The sequence below is a fragment of the Sarcophilus harrisii genome, chromosome 2, assembly GCF_902635505.1.
Source record: "Sarcophilus harrisii chromosome 2, mSarHar1.11, whole genome shotgun sequence".
Taxonomy (NCBI): domain Eukaryota; kingdom Metazoa; phylum Chordata; class Mammalia; order Dasyuromorphia; family Dasyuridae; genus Sarcophilus; species Sarcophilus harrisii.
In genome coordinates, this window is record NC_045427.1 from 108914134 (window position 1) to 108935293 (window position 21160).

The 21160-nt window shown below is 32.6% G+C and overlaps 1 protein-coding gene across 2 annotated transcripts in view; it reads right to left on the reverse strand.

Annotated features, from left to right (window-relative positions):
- Window positions 1–21160, reverse strand: part of RAB1A (RAB1A, member RAS oncogene family) — a 42671-nt gene that overhangs the window by 5831 nt on the left and 15680 nt on the right. The window contains exons 2-4 of one of the 2 annotated variants that reach the window (XM_031950584.1): window positions 11039–11111; window positions 2760–2855; window positions 1614–1709 (exon numbers count right to left, since the gene is read on the reverse strand). In XM_031950584.1, the coding sequence (XP_031806444.1) occupies window positions 1614–1709; window positions 2760–2855; window positions 11039–11111 (265 nt within the window). Of the gene's footprint in view, window positions 1–1613; window positions 1710–2759; window positions 2856–6928; window positions 7212–11038; window positions 11112–21160 lie in introns of those variants that run through there. The other variant, XM_031950585.1, reaches the window with a different exon arrangement.

The following is a 21160-nucleotide window of genomic DNA, read 5'->3' on the forward strand; positions in this document are numbered from 1 at the left end:
TTTAAGCAGTCTTTACTACATGCTAACCACTGTGCTACACACTTTATAATTATTTTATTTGCTCCTCCAACAATCTTGGGAAGTGGGTGTTATTGTTTTACTCATTCGTCAGATAAGGAAACTCAGGCAGACAGAGGTTAAGTAGGATGGAAAGGATCTCAAGAACCATAGTCTCAACAGTCATGTTATATACAAATTAAGGAAGGAAAAGACTATGATTTTTATCACTTAGAGTTGCCACATTTATATGATCACAAATCTACTGAAATACCAGTATTATCTTTAATTATATCCTTATCGCAACTTTAGAAAACAACTCATTTTAATTCTACAATTAAAACAAAACTGAAAAAAATTCTAATTTAAAAGTAATTGACTCGGTTTTTTCAACAGAAATATCTTAATTGCAGACTTTCGAAACAACAAATCATTTTAATCAACCAACATTTATTAAGCATATACTATGTACCAGAGACATTGCTAAGTTCTGGGTTTAAATGCACTAAAATTTGGGATTTTAAATAATTCTGGAAGACAAAACCTGCCTAAATATAAAATCACTTAGAAGTGAAGATTATTACTGTGTCCCCCCCCACTTTTTTTGACAAGTACCTCTTTTGATTCCTGAATTCTGTATATTCATAAATTCCCCACTCTCCAACAGTTTATTGGTCTCCAACTCTTTATCCTAATCTTTGTCTTTAACCTAAGCCACTTATGCAAATTAGAACCTATCAAATGTTTATCAAATTGCTTATGTGCTTTTATTCCCCTCCAAATCTTCTGCAGTCTCTTATCTCTTTTTTACAATACCAAAACCCTCAACTAAAAGTTCTAAGACTTCAAATCTCACTTTTACTATTTTTTATTGATTTGACATTAGGTATATGAAACATGGTAAAGATTTAACTCAGCTCTCCTAAACCTTGTCAGTGACAGTAAAATACAACAAACCCTCTAGTTTACTGGATACCAGATACTATCAAGATATCAGCAGATAAGAATCTCACAGTGAAATATAGCACAGCCCTCTACAGATTTGCATGATAAAAAGCAATCTGAAGATACCATTAGTAAGTCAATTAAAATGAAGACTGTCCAAGAAGCTGTTCCAAAAATCAAAACTTAAAGTGATACATAATAAGGGAGTCAAGAGAGAGGAAATCTGTAAAGGAAAGATATCAACTATAGTGATTGTGTTTGTGGTTTTTTTAGAAATGTGAAATTCACAGACAAAATGACCACAAATGAACCATCCCTCAGGTGACTAAGTTAGGACATCCTGCTACAAAAATCTGCATTTAATAGTTATTTAAAAAAAAAAAATCCTCAAAATACTAACACAAGAATTACTATTATTGATTATAGTCTATTCATTTGAAAATTGGCCTAGCTTTCAAATTTAATTCCCTTTAACAGAATAACAGAACCTTTTGTTCCCATCTTATATTTTCTACAATTAAAAATATAGAATATTACATTTAAACATTTTGGTTTTTAAAACACTTACTTTTAAAATTGATAATGGTTACATTTTTAAAGTAAAATACCTGAATATGACCATTCTCTGATAACAGGCTTCTACTAAAAGCAACAATTTCTGAAGGACTCACCTGGTCTGTCACATCATACACTACTATGATGCCATGGGCTCCTCTGTAATAACTGGAAGTGATTGTTCGAAATCTCTCTTGGCCTGCTGTGTCCCACTGTAATTTAAAAAAACAAGAACAGATCCACAAATCATTGGATTAAAACTTTTTAAAAACTCCTCAAATATATTAAACAGATATTTATTTCAGACGATCAATGATTTAATTCAATTGTTGAGTTGCGTTGATGTTAAGATGAGAATGAATACAAGTGGATGCATACAGTTGTGCTAAATAAGATCTTTATATAATCACTAATACTATTTGTTACTAAAAAGGCTACAGCTACAATTCAATTTGTACCAAGTTTTTCTACTCACCAGTCAACTATAAGGTAAGGAGTTCATGTCAGTTTTTTTTAAAAACTCCATACTATCTAGAAAGTGTTGAGCATAAGAAAACAAAAATGTTTGATCAAAGTATTTTTGCCCAAACTTCCGTTAAGTAGTATGCCTTATATATGAGAAACAGCATGTCAGTATTTTAAAACATCAAGATGATTTTATTTTCCATAGTAGCCTTAAATTAAAATTTGTCATTCAATACTTTTTATTTGATGCACTAGAGGAGGGGATAGAGGGGTCTATCTTGTGGGCCTTTGGGCCAGTCCCTACTACCTACCATTAGCATAGAAAATTTAACTGACCAGATGTTTCTGACTGGAGTCAGTTCAAATCTTTTTACAGAGTAAAAAGGGCCCCCTGTTCCTGAGAACTCATCAAACTGGTGCTAACTTAGTGTGGAGACCCAATAGGCTCTAGTAGTCCCTTGCAGCTTAGACTTGAACTCAGAGACTACTGCTATGTATGACTGCAATCATCCTCAATATACACTTAAATACACTTTTAGTAAATAAGATGTATATTTTTTTCTTGCTTTTGTAGAAAATTCTGACTGGAGAAATCAATATAAAACACAAGTCAAATCTTGATCCCAATCATGATTTTGCTGCTTGTAATGGCTATAGATTTCCAAAAGTTAATTTATAATTACTTGATTTTATTAAAATTAAATCAAAATTTTAAAAATCAAAACAATATCACAGCTTAGAAATCACTCATTATAAATTTATATTCTAAATATTACAAGTCTTAAATGAATACTTACAATTTGAAGTTTAATTGTTTTTCCATCTAACTCTATGGTTCTTATTTTAAAATCCACACCGATTGTGCTGATGTAGCTTTCTGTATATGTATCATCCTGTGAGAACAGAAGAAAGATGAATCAGGAAAATTCAGTATATTTAATCTGGTAAAGAAAAAATAGCATATACAATCTGACATTTAGTTTCAAGTTTTAGGATTAATTACATGCTGAAGTGCAGTACACAGTGCTGGACTTGGAAGTAGGAAGACTGGAGTTCAAATCCTACCTCAGACTTTAACTGTGTGATTATAAGTAAATTATTTAAACCTGTCTGCCTCAGCTTTCGCATCTGTGAAATGATAATAACAGAGCCTACCTCTCAGAACTGTTGTAAGATAAAATAATATTAGCAAAGAAATGTGCAAACTATTATGTAAAAGCTAGATATTTTATAATGAACACAATAGTCTAGCCTTTTCTGAGACCTGTCTTACTAAATATTTACTTCATTGTCCTAATTATAAGACACTAAAATAAGAATTTTTAAGAATATCTAAAAATCTTTCTGCATGAACTTTTTTATACTTTTCATTAACAAGAAATATGTTCTTATCATTTATTCTATACTTGATATTGAACTTTTTAAAGAAAAAAGTCATTCCTTCATGCAAATTACACTAAAAAAAAAAAAAACTAAAAAAGGAACTATGTAATATCTTACATTTTTCCATGTACCTATAAAAAGTGACATTTAGCTTTCAAGAATGCCAACTTTAGCTAAGTAATTTACAAAATGCTAATTTAAGTTTAAATATTTTTATTCCTTTAGCTATCTTAACAATTTAGATGAAAGGACTTGGTTACATGGTAATGACAATGGACAACTTTTGCGTGAGTAATGTTTAAAACACTCATTACATGAAAATCTATCCTTCAATTAATCATGATTTCATTAATGTAAACATATTATAAAAGCAGACCAACCAACCTCTTAATGACTTAGTAGATTCTTTTAAAGGAGTTGTTGGCCAAAAAATTTTGTCCAAAAGTTAGCCTGGTAATGAGTCCCTCTAGACTTAGCTAGGCAAATACTCAAATGACAAATACACCAAGCCTACATTATTTGGCAGGATCTGCTTCCTGGCAAACCTTCAAGAATCCAAGATCACCACCACTTCATGAAAAGGAAGAGGATTTTAGTGGAAGATATACTGCAGATAAAAGCTTTAAAACAACATCTTCTCATTAGAAAAAAAAAAGGTTTAATTTCTATCTTTTTTTTTTGTTTTTTTATGTTATACTAAGTTACTAAAGCAAATAGAGAACTGCCATCCATATAATTTTTATGGAAGATTGAACTAAGGTAAAGTGTACATATATCTTAACTAATTTCACTGATCAACAACAACAACAACAACAAAAAGACAAGACGATGATAGGCAGAACAATGTTATCTGAATAGGCAGGGATATAGGAATATAAACCATTCCACTGGACAATAAAATAATACAAATTGAAGAGCTATACACCCATACAGGAAAAAGGGCTCACAGTGGGGGTGGATAGAAGGTGAGAGACTGGGATTTGGGTGACCTGGCTTTAGTCAAATGGCCTAAAATTACTACATGGAAATTAGGAACATTATTGCCTATTTGTTAAAATGTCTTAATACTTACTACTGTAAAATAACTCGAGCAAAATTACAGGGTATAATCCCAGAGATTAAATCGCAAACACAAGCTAAACACTTCATAAGATGGTGAATATGAATATATTAACAAGATCTAGACTTTTGCCATAATAAACATTCAGATGTTAATTGTAAAAAAAGTTGTATTAATTTGAATTAAGCAACTTGGATAGCTAAAGAAATCTATTCTAGGAGTCAAAAAGATCAGTTTCCAAGATAAAAACAAAATGGTTAAGGACTCTAAAATTCTGTCATAACCACAATTTGGAAATAGTAGTGTGTATATATAAAGATCTGTTTATATAAACACATCTTTATTTTTACAGAGTGAAAAAAAAAAAAAAGCAGCTAGCTAAGTAAGCAATAGAATGGACTTTCTAAAGGAACAAAAATGAACTACTTTTAATATACAAAGGGTACAGAGCTGAAACCTAAGGATCAAGCTTCCACTGAGTCCAACATTTGGAAGGGGTATTATAATTACTTTCCTCAATTGGGTAGATGACTAAAAATGCCTCACTGTAACAGAGAAACATTGACCTGTCCCAAGAAGACAAAATGAAGATATTTGCAACTACCATAGCCACTGAGATTTGGCTATAATTTAGAGTTTATAAGAGATCTGTACAGAACTTTTCATTATTTTAGACACTATTAATTCAAGAATTACTCATTTAGCAGGACCAGGAGGATCATTATATATTTCAACAACATACTATATGATGATCAATTCTGATGGACGTGGCCATGTCCAGCAATGAGATGAACCAAATCAGTTCCAATAGAGCAGTAATGAATTGAACCAGCTACACCCAGCGAAAGAACCCTGGGAGATGACTATGAACCATTATATAGAATTCCCAATGCCTATATTTTTGTCCACCTGCATTTTTGATTTCCTTCACAGGTTAAAAGTACACTATTTCAAAGTCTGATTCTTTTTGTACAGCAAAATAACTGTTTGGACATATATACTTATATTGTATTTAATTTATACTTTAACATATTTAACATATATTGGTCAACCTGCCATCTGGGGGAGGGGATGGGGGGAAAGGAGGAGAAAAATTGCAACAAGGTTTGGCAATTGTCAATGCTGTAAAATTACCCATGCATCTAACTTGTAAATAAAAAGGTATAATAATAATAATAACAATAAATTACTCACTTAAAGCATGAGTAATTTGCTTGACCTAACATTTTTAAAATTAAATTACATTTTTGCTAATTGAAAAAAAAAAATTGCCATCCCCTTCAAGAACAAAAGAAAAACAAAACTGTTATAGATATGTAACAAATTTCACACTGGCCACATCCAAAAGAAATTACAAACATTTCATCCTAGAATAATAGTTGGTCATTGTACTGATCAGTTTGTTTGATGATATTATCATTACTGAATAAAACACCTGGGTTTTGCTCATTTCATGCAGTTTATACAAGTCTTCCTAGTTTTCTCTGAAACCCTCTTTCCTCCCACACACTTCATCATTTAATCATATTTTTATCCTATAACTTATTCAGCCATTTCTCAATTGAGGAGCATCCCTTAAGATTTCCATTCTTTACCACTTAAAAAAGTTGTATTTTTGTACATCATTAATTTGTTCTGCTTACAACTAATGCCTCCCTTATTCTATTCTCCTCTCAATTTTACTGTCTTATCTCCTCTACAACCATTTCCCTATCAAATGAAATGTGTTTGTGTGTGTGTGCACACACATGCATGTATTCTTCCTACCTAGAGGCAGCAAGAAGGTGTGGTAGACAGAGCAGTGGGCCTGGACTCAATAAGTACCAAGTTTAAATCTGATCTCAAATACTTATTAGCTGTATGACCAATTAATCTCTACTTCAGTTTCCACAAATAAAAGACCACCACTAACCCTGCAGGATTATTCTAAGGATCAAATGAGATAACAAATGTAAATTGCTTGGTATATAGTGATAACAATAAAGGGTTCTTTCCTTCCAACAGTTCAAATGAGCATTTCAAATGTCAGTCATGTGCATCCTGATTATATAATTTAGGTTAGGTGTGCTACCCTCATCCCTAGTCTTCCTTTTCCTCTCTTTTCCATTCTCTTAACAGCATCAAGACTAACAATGTAAGAACCCCTTCAGGCTTTCTATTTAATTACATTTCCTCTATGATGATAGGGTTCAAGAGACATATGTACATTTTCCTATATATAAAAAGAGGCAATTTATAGTTTAACCCATCATTTTTCATTCACATTGGCCTTGTAATTTCTTTTAATCCTATGACTGAACTTCAAAAATTCTGCCCAACTCTGGTATTTTCATCAAGAATGCCTGGTAATCCTTCATATTTTACCATTAAATGTGTATTTTTTCTCCAAAGGGTAATACTCTGCTTTTCTGGCTAAGTTATTCATGGCTATCATCTGGAATTTTATGCCATCTTTGAATTCTGAAATATCTTATTTCTAAAAGTTCTGTTCCTTTTTCATGCTAAATCATTTGTGGTCCTTACTGGAATTTCTTGGTACTGGAGTTCTTTCATTATGGCTACTTGTAATATTTTTTTCTTTGACTTGAACACTAGATCTTGGCTGTAGTGATCCTGTTAGGTCCTGTTGGAGTTTTTCTTAGGATGTTTCCAGTGGAATTTATCTATTTCCACTTTTGCTCTCTGGTTCTAAGGAAATCAATTTATTAGATTTTTTGATCTTGGCGTTCAGTTGCCCAATGATTCTTATATTTTTTTTCCTTGATCTGTTTTCCAGGTCAATTATTTCTGCTATTGGATACCTTTATGGGTTTTACTTCTTCTTCCCCTCAGTCTCTTGACTTCTAAGATTTCTAACTGCCTCATAGAATTCTTGGCTCTTATTAGATAGATTCATTCTAATTTTCAGGCAGTTGTTGCTGAGCAACATCAAGCTGTTAATCCCTCCCCCTTTTTGAATTTGTGGTCACACTTTGTTTTTCTTTGTGGTTTTGTTTGTGGATGTTTTCAAGTTATTCACTCTTATCTCTACAATAGCTTTTAATAATGAAATTGTTATTCTTTTGGACTGCTTATTATTCCAGCCTACCTTCTCAGTCTACTTAAGACTCAATATTAGGACTAGGTTTGGTCCAGAGGAAAGGTCTGGATTATTTCAAGCTCTCAAAGATAGTTCAAACAAGGGACATTACAAATTAAATGTGTTTCTAAGGTAGTCTGATCAGGGTAAAGTATGATCATTACTCTAAGTTTAAGCTCTGCATGATCCTCACATATGGGAATTGGGTCAGAGCAATAGTAGATGGCTGCTAAATACAACCACCATCATCTAACTAGGCAGCCGCAGTAGTTCAAGATAAGAGAACTATAGATTCACCTTTGGTATGGGATTTCTGCCCCAGTTATTTCTCAGCATGTTTCAGACTGGGCTAGAAATTGGAATTAAAACCATCTTTCATTTCCAAGGTCAGTCATACTTGCTGCTGCTTGCTTCTGAACTTGTTCTTTGATAATACAAAGGATCCAAGGGAATCCTAAATCCTAGAACACCAATCCAAGGCAAAAGTGTTCTCAGCCCACTCTGAATCTTGATCCCCTAAGTGCCTGATAAAGCTGCCTGACAGTCTCTGTTTCCACATCTTGCACAAGGTTAATTTAGCATAGGGCTAGACCTCCTTTTGCCCTAGTGCACCAACCTTTTCCTGCATGAAACACATGAAAGCCAGACTCCCACACCAATGTCCACAGACAATTCTATAACCCTATGCCAACTTGGACTGGAAGAAAGGCTCCCTCCCTGTGACTGTGTAGGGATAGGGGGGATTTCCTCACCAGGATGTGGTCTAGCTCTGTTTGGAGAAGTTGTCAGTGAAAAGTTTTCAGTACTTTCTGCTACATCCTCCTAACATATATGATATCTCTAACTAGACTTGTTTCTTAAATTTTCTCTGATATTTCATGTTTTAATAGCCTGTTGCTTTAGTCACTAATTTGTCACTTCAAATTTTTTTTCTTTTTAAAATTTTTAAGGTTATATATGTACATTCATTTTTACATATTTCCACATGAATCATATTGGGAGAGAAAAATCAAAACAAAAGGAAAAAAAAGTGAAAAGTTTGCTTTGATCCACAATCTTCATTGTTCTCTCTGGATGCAGATGGCATTTTCCATCCAAAATTAATTGGAATTGCTTTGTATCCCAATTCCAATAAACTCTGAATGAAAAGTGCCATCCACATCCAGATAGAGAATTACGGAGAATGAATGTAGATCAAAACAGGTTTTCACCTTTTTTTTTTTTTGTGTGTGTGTGTGTGGTTGTGGTGGTGGATTGCTTGTTTTTTTTCTTTTTCTCTTTTGATCTAAATTTTCTTGCACAGCTTAATGAATATGAAAATACATTTAGAAAAACTGCACATTTTACCTATATTAGAATGCTTACCGTTTAGGGGAGGGTGAAAGAAGGGAGGAAGAAAAGGAGAAAAATTTGGAACACAAGGCTTTGCAAAATTGAGTGTTGAAAACTATCTTTGCATGTATTTGGAAAAATAAAATACTATTTTAAAAAAGTTTATTGGAATTGCCTTGGATCACTGAATTACTAAGAAGAATTAAATCTTTCATAGTTATTCAATTTTGCTATTGTTGTGTCACTTGAATTAAAAAAAATTTTTTTTTTCCCAATTTCACTTTAAAAATGATGAGCACACCACATATAGATCTTACAATTTGTACTACATCACCAAGTTTGAGCTTTTCTTTTTCTTTTAACTAAATTTTGATTATCAAACTAAAACTTAACTTTACATCACAACAAAAGGTTTTGGTCTTTTATGACTATTAACATACACAATTCCAAAATCTAATTTTATAAAAAGAATTTTGAATTTTTGATGCAACAAATTCACCAAAATATTAAGCCTTATCTGGTAAGAGCTATATCATAAAGAAGGATGGATTTTTTGAAAAGCAATGTTGGGGCAGCCAGTGTAGTTGGTAGTATATTGGCTCTGGAGTCGGGAGAATCTGAGAGTTCAAATCCAAACTCAGACACTTGACACTAAGTAGCTGTGCGACTCTGAGCCAGCCATTTAATCCTGACAGCCTCACACTAACCCTAACCCCTACCACATCACACCCCCACTCCCTAAAGCCAAGGTTTCACTGAAAATGGACACAAGCTTAATTTCCCAAATAGTGTTGATAAGCAGTTTTTTCTTCTGAAGTAATCAACACACATAAACAGGGTTTATTTTCATTTTTTAGGATAATCCTGTTGGTGATTATTACTTTAATGATCTTAAGGGAAAAGAAGTTATTTCCTGAATACTTAAATTACCAAATATTTAAATTATTTCTCAAAGGTCAGTAAAAGAACCTGTATTAAGATAGCAGATGTGAATGTAAGGACTAGACTTAATCCTTTAATTTACAAGTTAAAGCAGACCCCCCAAAAAATGTTAAATTGGGGAATGATAAAGTAGTATAGGGAAGATTCTCAATATTATCTATCAGTACATGCCATAATCTGCATGTCCAGTTCAGAAAGTTAGAACACAATGCCATTGTCAGGCTGAGTTAGAAACGAGGCAGGGGCTTGAACTTCCACTTTTACAGTCATGAGTTACCTGTAAGATCCTTTTAAAAAATTCAGCTATCTAACGATTTTCGTCTATCACTAATGAAATGAATAGGTCCTCTACCAAACAGATTAGCGATTACAGATTTACAACACATATTTTAATGAAATCTCAGTAAATCACAATTTCAGATAGTTTAATTTCATCAAGAACCCCCTCCCCCAACACTTCTGATTCCCCATACAACAATATAAATATGCCAGGTCTTTCTGTGCTCAAATGAAGTTATTTTTTAAAAGCACATAACATATGGTTGATAAACCAGGGGTGCTATAAAATACTTATTCTCTCTCCCCTCTTTGTGATAGCAAAGAATTAAGGGGGGGGAAGTAACTGTCCATTCAATTAGAGAATGATTAAACAAATTGCTGTATATGAAGATAATTGAATATTACTGTGCTTACTGTAATAAACAAGCACAATAAATACAGAGAAGAAAGATATGAGAATACAAAGTGAAGTAATCAGAACTAGGAAAACTATCCATAATATTCAGCAACAGAAAGACTATAAAAAAATGTCAAGACTGAATGCTTCAAAGTTATAAAAGTATAAGCTTGACCCCAAACAAGAGATATGAGAAGAAATCTCCCCTCCCCTTTGCTTCTTTACAAAGGTCAGGGTTCATGAGTATAGAATGTAGCATGTTCATTTTTTTTTTTAAATGTTTATCAATTTCGCTGATTTCTCCCCCTTTTCTTTCTCTATTCCACCCCCCACCCAGAAATGTTTTACAGAATAGCTTTCTGAGGGAAGAGTCAAGAATACAAAGAGAAATCTAAGCAATGAAAAAAAGAAAAACAATAAAAAACCAGAAAACACCTTACACTTCTGTGTTTGGCAATAAAGCAAAAACATGAATAGGCAAACTTCACAAAATAATTTGTTCCAAATGAAAAGTCTAAATAGCTACCTATACCTATGTAGACATCATCACCAAGAAAAATATCTAATTCATTAAAAAGCAATTATTGTTTTAGACTTTACTTACTGCAAACCTAAGGAGAAGGCAAGATTTCCCAACACCGGAATCTCCAATCAGCAGTAACTTGAATAAATAATCACTGCAAGAGACAAAAAGGAAATACATTAAAAATACTTTAAGTTCAAAAAGACTAGCCAAGAATACAATTTTCAAATGTTGGGAAGATCAGAGCTCTTAAAATACTTTCTATGTATGGTTTGGCAGGAGCTCTTTTGATACAGAAATCTTTATCTGGGATAAACAACCATATTTCTAATTCTCAAGTTTGGTAACCGTATCTATGCAAAAGTTTTTAAAAAAACTGCAAGTAACTTGTATTTGTGGGGAATCTGAATCATCCTTATTGATGTTATGCCCCTTTGATAGGGGAACAGAATTTTTTTCTTAGAAATTCTTGCCAATAAATTAACTTACTTTGCTCCTTTCCCCCTTCTTCTCCCCTCTGCCTTGAAGGTCCACAATCAGTTACTTCATTCTCCTATTCATAAGAAGGGAGTTTTCTAGAGGCTTGCTTTTTAATATGTGCTTTACCCTTAATAGAGGCAAATCTTTTATTTCTGAAAGCCTATACTATAAACATCCAAATATAGAATTGTGGGGAAGTCAAAAGCTACTTATGCATATGCAAACCTTATCCAAATATTTTAGGCCTGAAAATAGTATCAAGGACACAGCAAATCAGTTTCACTTATACTCATTCTCATTAATGTTTAAACTAGTTCAATCCCTCTATTTCATAAATTTAAATAATCTTCAGGGTTTTCAAGAATGAGGTGGATTGAATAGAAGGCAAGAGTTCAGGGTCAGCCAAGTCCTACATTAAAAGGCAACTCTTACCAAAATGAACTAAGTTTTCACCGATTGGATTTAGACCAAGTTTGTTTCCCAGTTACCCTTTTCAAGTCTAAATACATTTTATAAATGCCCAAGGTCAAAAAGGTGACAATTATTTGGACTCACAGTTCTATGAAAACAAATCAATATTCTGCCTTTTACCATATATTGGTCATTCAAGTTCAAACCTTTCCCTTTTGATTAGTTTTAAAGAGACACATTTCAAGTATGTTTTGTTCCTGACTCTAAATTTTCTCCACCATGACCTACCTACTAATGAATACCTCCTCTCTCACCTCCTCTTTCAGTTTTCTTTTATGTGCTGCTTTCCCCATTAAAATGTAAGATCCATGAAGGCTAAAGTGTTTGACACAAAACAAATACTTAATATACTTTTTTCAGAATAAAAAAAATTACACTAAATCTCTATCTTAATTTATCATGTTGCTTATATCCTCTCAGAAATCTTTTAATTTTGTGGTCACATCTTTCACAGATTATGATCTTAATATACGCATAGGAGACAAATTTTATAATTAGAGTTGTTAAAACTAAATTTTGTCTGACTTGGGACAAAAAAAATTTTTTTTAAATAAACCAGATAACTGGTCATCCTGCCATTTAGGGGAGGGGGTGGGGGGGGGGGTAAGAGGTGAAAAATTGGAACAAGAGATTTGGCAATTGTTAATGCTGTAAAGTTACCCATGTATTTATCCTGTAAATTAAAGGCTATTAAATAAAAAAATAAATAAATAAATAAATAAATAAACCAGATAGTAATATCTTTTGTTCTCGGTACTGAAGTCAATTCTGTACATGATCATTAATTTTTTCCTGAACAAATTATCAAGTATACCCTCCCTTAAGAAGTAGACAGAACCTCATTATACATGTTTTACAGGGATGAAAAAGTTAAGCATATGGAGTCAGGTCTAACGATTCTTCTTAACTTTTAGTAACCATCGCTACTTATTCATATAGCACACTTGGATATTGAGGTGGTATTGCCTCTAGAGCAAAAATGCTGGTGATATTTATTATCTTCTTTTCAGTTTCATCTCTTGTTTTAGCCTCATTTGCTTTTCACAGTTTTAGATTTGTGTTCAATACTACCCTCAATACTCCTAAAAAGCTATTTTAATGTGGCTACATTTTTTTAAAGTGTGAATTTAAAACATTCTTTCAGACTTTAGCTTTGGTTTGTTAAATAATGTTAGTCGTTAACAGAATTATTGCAGGTAATTTTGGATATTTAGTAAAAGATAAAATTTGAAAGATGAAATCAAAGCAGACACTTTAATTATACTATAAGTGAAAATGAATCTTTTGTTATCTGTCATTACGTTCTACTTAAGCAGAAAACTATTATTTGAGCTATAGATCTTGTTTAGATAATTTCATTACCTTAAAGATTAACCTACAGAATAAAGGAAAGAACAATACATTTAATCAAGGAATGTTTCCAATTGTAGTTCTCAGTCTCACTACTACCACTTGTGTGGTTTTGTGATCTAGGACAAATTACTTATTACACACCGGATTCTCAGTTTCCTCTTCTATTAAGTGGATGATGTTTATACCAATGACCTCTTTTAGCTTTAAATGGTATGCGGCATGCTATGCGGCATGCTATGCTTGCAAATAATTATAAACTAAAAAAAAAAAAAAAAAATCTCATGAAAGAATCTTATCAATTGAACAGCATTTCAACTATCTCAAATAGATTCAGGGCCACACAAAAATCTTCACTTACTAAATTACCAAACATATAAATCCACATATCTAAATTCCAGTTTTAAAACTTAATTCCCTAAAATATAATTATTCCAGATAAGATGTATAAGAGATAAACTAGGCACAGTAATGGACTTCAATAATATTTTATTTTCCTCCAAACTCATTAGCAATTTTATTAACATGACAACAGTCACAAAGATAATGAAAAACTGAACCTGGCCTATGAACTTCCAGTTCTAAATAAATTATATAATCTGCCTGTGATCTAGTGCCAAAGATCTACCAGCCTTTATTAGGGGTAAAAAAAAACATTACAAAAGATGCCTTATAGATTTGGATAAGGGTTTAAAAAATTTATGATGCGAATATAATGAAAAATCTGGAGAAGCAAAGAATTACATAAAATAATGTAAAGAACCAGGAAAAAATCTATACATTGACTACAATGTAAATGCCCTCCCACACAATTCTGTTTCTTCATGAAAAAATTCACTGTCCTTTGAGAAAATGGGTACAAAGCTTGAAACACTGGATATTACTGGCAGACTCATGAGTTTGGTTGGTTTTGCTTATGTGCTCTTCCACTCCCTTTTTTGTTGTCAAAAGGGAAGACTTGCAGGGTAGAGGAGGAAAAAGAAATTCAAGTCAGTGTAAAAGTTTAATCCAAAATGAACTATAAGCCTCATAAAGATCATAGTAGAAAATAAAATACTAATAAAAAAAAAAAAATGTGTGTGTGTATATATATATAAAACTAGAAATGAAAATCCCTAAACTAGGAATTCAAGTTTTTAGAGAAATTTATTTTAAAAAAAAAAAATCTGGATTCACTTTTTTCCCCCTTAAATTTTTTGAACTTGGTAATATCTTTATTCTTTTTTAAAAAACATTTTATTTCTCCCCAATTACATGTAAAGGCAATTTTTTAACAATTTATTGTTGTTTTAACATTTTGAGTTCCAAATCCTATCCATACGCACTCCTTAAGGTAGTAAGCAACCTAATACAAGTTATAGTGTTCAATCATGGGACGGAGGGAGGAAAAAAAATTAGTATACTCCAGTATCTATTCAGATGCCATCAGTTCTTTCTCTGGAGATAGATAGTAATTTTTTTCATCATGGGTCCTTCAGGATTGTCTTGGTATTATTGAGAATAGCCAATTACGTCTTTGCCATTGTTCATCACATAATATGGTTGTTACTGTGTATTGCTGTTACCATGTGTACAATGTTCTCCTGGTTCTGCTGACTTCATGTAAATCTTTTCAAATTTTTCTTTAGTCATCGTGATTATTTCTTATCGCATGGTAATACTCCATTATAATCATATGCCACAACTTATTCATCCATTTTTCAATTGTTGGGCACCCTCTCAATTTCCATTTCTTTGCCACCAGAAAAAAAAAGCTGCTACAAATTTTTTATAGAAATAGATTTCTTCCTCTCACCTCCTATTTCTATAATCTCTTTGCAGTGGTATTATTAGATCAAAGGATATGTACAGTTTGATAATCCTTTGGGCAGAGCACCAAATTATTCTCTAGAATGGTTGGATTTTACTTTTTTTAATATTAGTAAATCTGATGAGTGTGAAGAAGAATCTCAATTGTTTTAATTTGCATTTCTCTAATCAACAGTGACTTATAGTATTTTTCCCTATGGTTATCAATAGCTTTATTTCTTATTGGAAAATTACTTGTTCAGATCTTTTGACCATTTTGTCCTTTGATCATTTATCAATTGGGGAATAATTTGTTCAATTCACTTTCAACTTTCAAGTACAACAAATTGATTTATATTTTCATGCTGATACAAATAAAATTTAAAGGTCAAAGAAATACACAATCATAAGTTTAGTTGCTGAGCCATGACTATTTCCAATTATCAAAAAAAGTTAAAGATTGTATAAATTTTTCTGTACGCTACAGGTATAGATACAACCTGTGTTTTTATCATGTTATGTCAATAAAAACATCTGAGCAGATTTTATTAGTATGGTACCTTCAATTACTTTTTTTTTTTAAAGCCAACTACTTTCTGTGTTAAGTACAATAAACCATGCTATGTTATTTTAAGGAATAAAGTTTTATATTCACAGTCCTTGTAAAATATCCTGTAGAACATAAACAGACTGACCTTACTTACCTCTCAGATTTGTGGGGAAGGAAGGAATTTTGGGCCAAAGAAGAACTAGAGATTATGAAACGCTAAATGAATAACTTTGATTATATTAAAAAAGTTTTTGTACAAGCAAAACCAATGCAGCCAAAATTATTAAAAGAGAAGCAGAAAACTAGAGAAAATTTTTTACATTCAACATTTCTGATAAAGGCTTCATTTCTAAAATGTAGAGAAATGACTCAAATTTATAAGAATACAAACTATTCTCTAAATGATAAGTGGTCAAAGAATATAAACAATTTTCTGATGAAGAGATTAAAGCCATTTTTAGTCATATGAAAAAATGTTTTAAATTACTATTACAAATTAAGAGAAATGCAAATTAAGGAAACCAAGATACTTCTTCACACCTCAAGATTGGCTAAGATGACAGGAAAAGATAATGATAAATGTTGGAAGGAATGTGGGAAGACTGGGACACTGATACATTGCTGGTGGAGTTGTGAACTGATCCAATAATTGTGGAGAGCAATTTGGAAGTATGCCGAAAAGGCTATCAACTATGTATACCCTCCCTTTTGATCCAGCAGTATCTCTATCTCTACAGAGCTTATATCCCAAAGAGATCATAAAAAAGGGAAAAGGACCACCATATGCAAAAATGTTTGTAGCAGCTCTTTTTGTAGTGGCCAAGAAACTAGTGGATGCCCATCAGTTGGAGAGTAGTTGAAGGTAATGCAATATTATGGTATATGAATGTAATGCAATATTACATAGCAACAGCAAGATTATGTGATGATCAATTCTGATAGACTTGACTCTTTTCAACAATTCAGGCTAATTTCAATAGACTTGTGATGGGGAGAGCCATCTGCAACCAGAGAGAGGACTGGGGGGGACAGAAAAGGAATCACAACATAGATGTTGTATTGAAAATGTTGAAAACATTTTCATTTTTTTGTTGTTTACCTTTTTTTTTCCTTTCTTGATCTAATTTTTCTTGTGCATAATAATAAATGTGGAAATATGCATGGAAGAACTGTACATGGTTAACCTATATTGGATTGCTGTCTAGGGGAGAGGTAGATAAGGTAGGTAGGTAGATAAGGAGAAAAATTTGGAACACAAGGTTTTGCAAGGGTGAACATTGAAAACGATTTTTAATGTATTTTGAAAAATAAGCTATCTGTATTAAAAAAAAATTTGTAAATTGTTTTTTAAAAGCCACCCTTATATTATCATTTGACTTCCAACAGCTCTCTCTGAAAACATATAGAAGTTGCTGCCAAGTCAGAAAATGTAAAATAACAAAATAGCTTGATTAAATGATGTGATTTTTAAAAAATACAAAGCTGTCCATCAGTACATATTTTAGTATCACTTCTACCATTTATGTCTTAGGAAAAGAAAAGTAGCATGCAGAACACTTAATTCTGGAATATTCAAATTAAACAGATTTTGAGAGATTTTAATTTACCTCACATATTAATCCTTTATAATTTTTTGATAAAAACTAGTAAACTCATAAATGTAGGGATAACTTCTAAATTCATCCAAATTAGCAATTTGTCTGAAGTTAACAAGTTTCAGTGCCTAAGGCACTGAGAAACTAAATAATTTATCACCATGACAACTATTATATATCAGAAGCATTTTGAAATCAGGTTCTCCCTAATTCTAAGGTCAACCTTCTAGTACACCATATTATCTTCTACTAACGTAGATAAATCAGTTTCTAGTTTGATCCTAGATCTTTGAAAGGTATGCAGTGTACAGGGAGGTCGTTCAACACTAGGATGTAGCTTCAAGCATAAACTCAGCAATGGATTATTTTTATGTTTTTATGCAACAGTCTATCTACTTTTTATCATCCGAATGTTTACCACACATAGGTAATAATTTTTTCCAGTGATGATTCATAAAGAATGTCTCCAGAAACATGAAGATTACAACATCACAATTCATAAAGTTACTAATGCTGTATTTAAAAGCTTAAAAAGCAAGGGTTACTTAAAGTGAAATTCTACAGCAACAAATGTAGATGTATTTTTATGTGTAAACACAAGTGAATCAACTATTCCATCAGTTATTTATTTAAATTATAAATTTCATAATATAGAGTACTATGAGGCTTATAAGATACACAAAATAATTACAATACAGGAAGAGAGATAACAAAATGCAATAGAGGATCTATGGAGTAAGAATGAGAAAAATATATAACTACAATTTTACTTATTCATTTATCAAATTATGTTACTTGGCATTTCATTCAAAATATAGACCTTCTGTGGCTAATAAAATGTTTAGTATTTTCTTATGCATGGCTAAAACCAAATACCTAATCTGGGGCAAGGAGAATAAGAGCTAAGTAAACAATCAATTCCAGAACCAGCAACTTCAAAGATATTCTGGCAGTAGTTGACAAAGTGTTAGATGAAGAAAGGTAGCAAATTTCCCTATCTCATGCTTTCTCCCAGACACTGCTTGCAGCAGCTATCAAAAGCACAATCTAGGGCAGGAAACTAAGTTTTCTGCCAACCCTATATGTTTGAAAGATCATTGAGTGAAGGACTTTAGAGTTCAAATTGGGTCTCAGACATTTAACACTTCCTAGCTGTGTGACCCTAGGCAAGTCACTTAACTCCAATTGCCTCAGCAAAAAGAAAAAAAAAAAGAAAAGAATTGCCCGTTTAGTCTATACTGGATTAATTGCTACCTAAGGGAAGGGGAAGGAGAAGGAAAAGAAAAATTTGGAATACAAGGTTTTGCAAAAGTGAATGTCAAAAACTATCTTTGCATGTATTTTGAAAAATAAAAAAGCTATTATAAAACAACAATAAGAAGTTCTTTGCTTGATACCTTTCAATTAATCTCAATAAATACAAAGTGCTTTGAAACAAAGTCCGGTGGATAGACAAAAATGAAATAGTCTGGGTCAAGAAGAGTAATCTTTTGGGGTTGGAGAGGAGACATACAAATGAGTATACAACAATTATAGAGGAGGGGTTATTCAAGGAAGGCTGTACTAATAGGTGCTTAAATTGAACCTAAAAGAAGACTAAGGATTCTAAGAGGCTACTTTGATGAGCTAACAGCTTTGGGGAAATGAAAAGAGGTAGATGGTTCTAAGAGTAATAACTAATAGTCCAGTTAGGTTAAGAATGTAGAGTTTGTGAAAGGAATTAATGTGCAAGACTAGAAAGCTGAGTCAGAATCCAACTGCAGCTATGGAATTCACATTTTATCCTATAAGTCATGAAGGGAAAGGGGAAACAGGATTGACAGTTTTAAGGTGGGATAAGGGGTGTATGACATGGTTAACCAATGCTTTTCAAAGACTCTGGAAGTTTTAGGGAAGACAGAATGGGAAAATAAGAGACAGGAAACTGGGAGAACAATTAAAAAGTTATTACAGTAGCTAGCTCAGTGGAAAGACAATAAGGATCTAAATTAAGTGGTGCAGTGTAAGATGAACAAAGGCAGCCCAAGTAAGACAGGTTGGCTTACTAGAAGTTTCCCCAAACGTGGCATTCTACCTCGAGCCACCAAAACCTCCAAAGCGCTCCAGGCTATCTAAGAGTCATGCCTATGGGAAACTTCCTCCAATTACACAGTGATTGATGCTCTCTAGTTCATCAAATTATAGAGTATTTATCTTTTAAAATGCTATTTCCTCCCAAACAGAACATGGAAATATTGCAGATAAAGAATAAATAAAAATCAGTGACTGATCAGATAAAGGGAAGTAACTAGAAAGTTGGTAGTGCTCTCAACAAAAATAAGGAAATTAGAGGAAAAAAAATATGAATTGTCATACAATAGAATGTACTGACTGGAATCAGAGGACCTGGATTCAAATACCAACTTTAAGCCTCACAACTAATGTGATCTTGTACTTATCTTCCCTCCTTTCAGAGCTCCTCAATTTCCTTGTGAGTAAAATGAAGGCTAACTAGATGGCCTGTTAAGTCTCTTTCTTACTCTAAATCTAGAGTCCTTTGAGTACTGTTTGGATTATGCTAAATTTAAGAATGAGGCATAGATCCAAAATATGAACAAGATACATATAATTTATGAAAGCAATTAGGAGTGAACAGGTAAGATTCAGGAGGGGGGGTGTGTGTGTGTGTGTCTGTGTGTGTTTGTGGCACTGATATTTGACCCCATAGCAGATGAAATGATGAAATGAGTGGTGAGAAAAAGATTCGGGGCAAATGCCACTGATGGACAGAAAGATGCAATTTAGCAAAAAACAGTTGAGGAATGGGAAACAGCAAACAGCCCTGGTATGGAAGCAAGAGAAAAGAGAGGGAGGTGTATAGTATCAAAACTTACAGAAGTTAAACAAATGAGAAATTCCAAAAGACAAGCTCACTGGTAGTTTTAGGGAGGGCAGTTTCATTTGAGAGGCAGAGCTTAAATTAGACTTTAAAAGGCATTAAGTGGTAAAGTTGGGGAAAGAAATATGGATAATTCTAGGAGTTTGGCAGTGAAAGGAAGCCAGAGGTAATATATTAGCTTGAATGGATGTCAGTGCCAAGTGAAGGATTCTTTTTAAAGTAAATTTTTATTGATACCTTGTTTTTATATCACAGTAATTTTCAAATATTTATTCCTATCTCTTCTCCAACCACAAAGAAGCCCTCTCTTGTCCTTATAACAAGAGGGAAAAGTCTGCAGAACTAACTGAACAGTACTAACCAGCTCTGATAGTGTATTCAATACAATGTTCTGTACTATTCCTCAATACTCTACAAAAGAGAGAGAGAGGGGCTTCTTCATTTCTTCTCTTAGATCAAGATTTAATTGTTATAGTTACTGAGTGTTCAGCCTTGTTCTAAGATTCATTTCATTTACATTACTGTAGTCATGGTGTTATTCTCCTGCTTCTGTTTATTTCATTCTTCACTGACTCATCTAAATCTTCCCATATTTTTCTGAATTTCTCATATTTTATGGAATTGGAGCTTTTTTTTGTTTTGTTTTGTTTACAATGCAATGATATTCCATTACTTTCATGAACTGCAATGTGTTCAGTCATCACCCAATCAATGGGCATATATACTTTGCTGGAATTTTATTTATTTTTGCTACCACAGAAGTGCTATTAATAACATGGGATATATACAATGTTTTTTTCTTTTACCACTGACCTCTTTGGTCAAATAAAGGTTTCTTTAAGGAAAGAGAAGAATGGATCATTTATATAGACAATGGGGTTAAGAATGAGCAGATAAAAAAAGACAGGAAGAGAAGGAATAAGTGATGACTATCAAAGGTACACATGATAGAGGTTTGCTATGGCAATGAGAAGATATCTCCTCAATAAAAAGATGATTGTAAAGGCTAACAGAAGTACAGGATAACATTGAGAGCTTTCACAATTAAGAGACAATTAAAAAAAAAAAGCCACAAGAAAAAAAAAAAACAA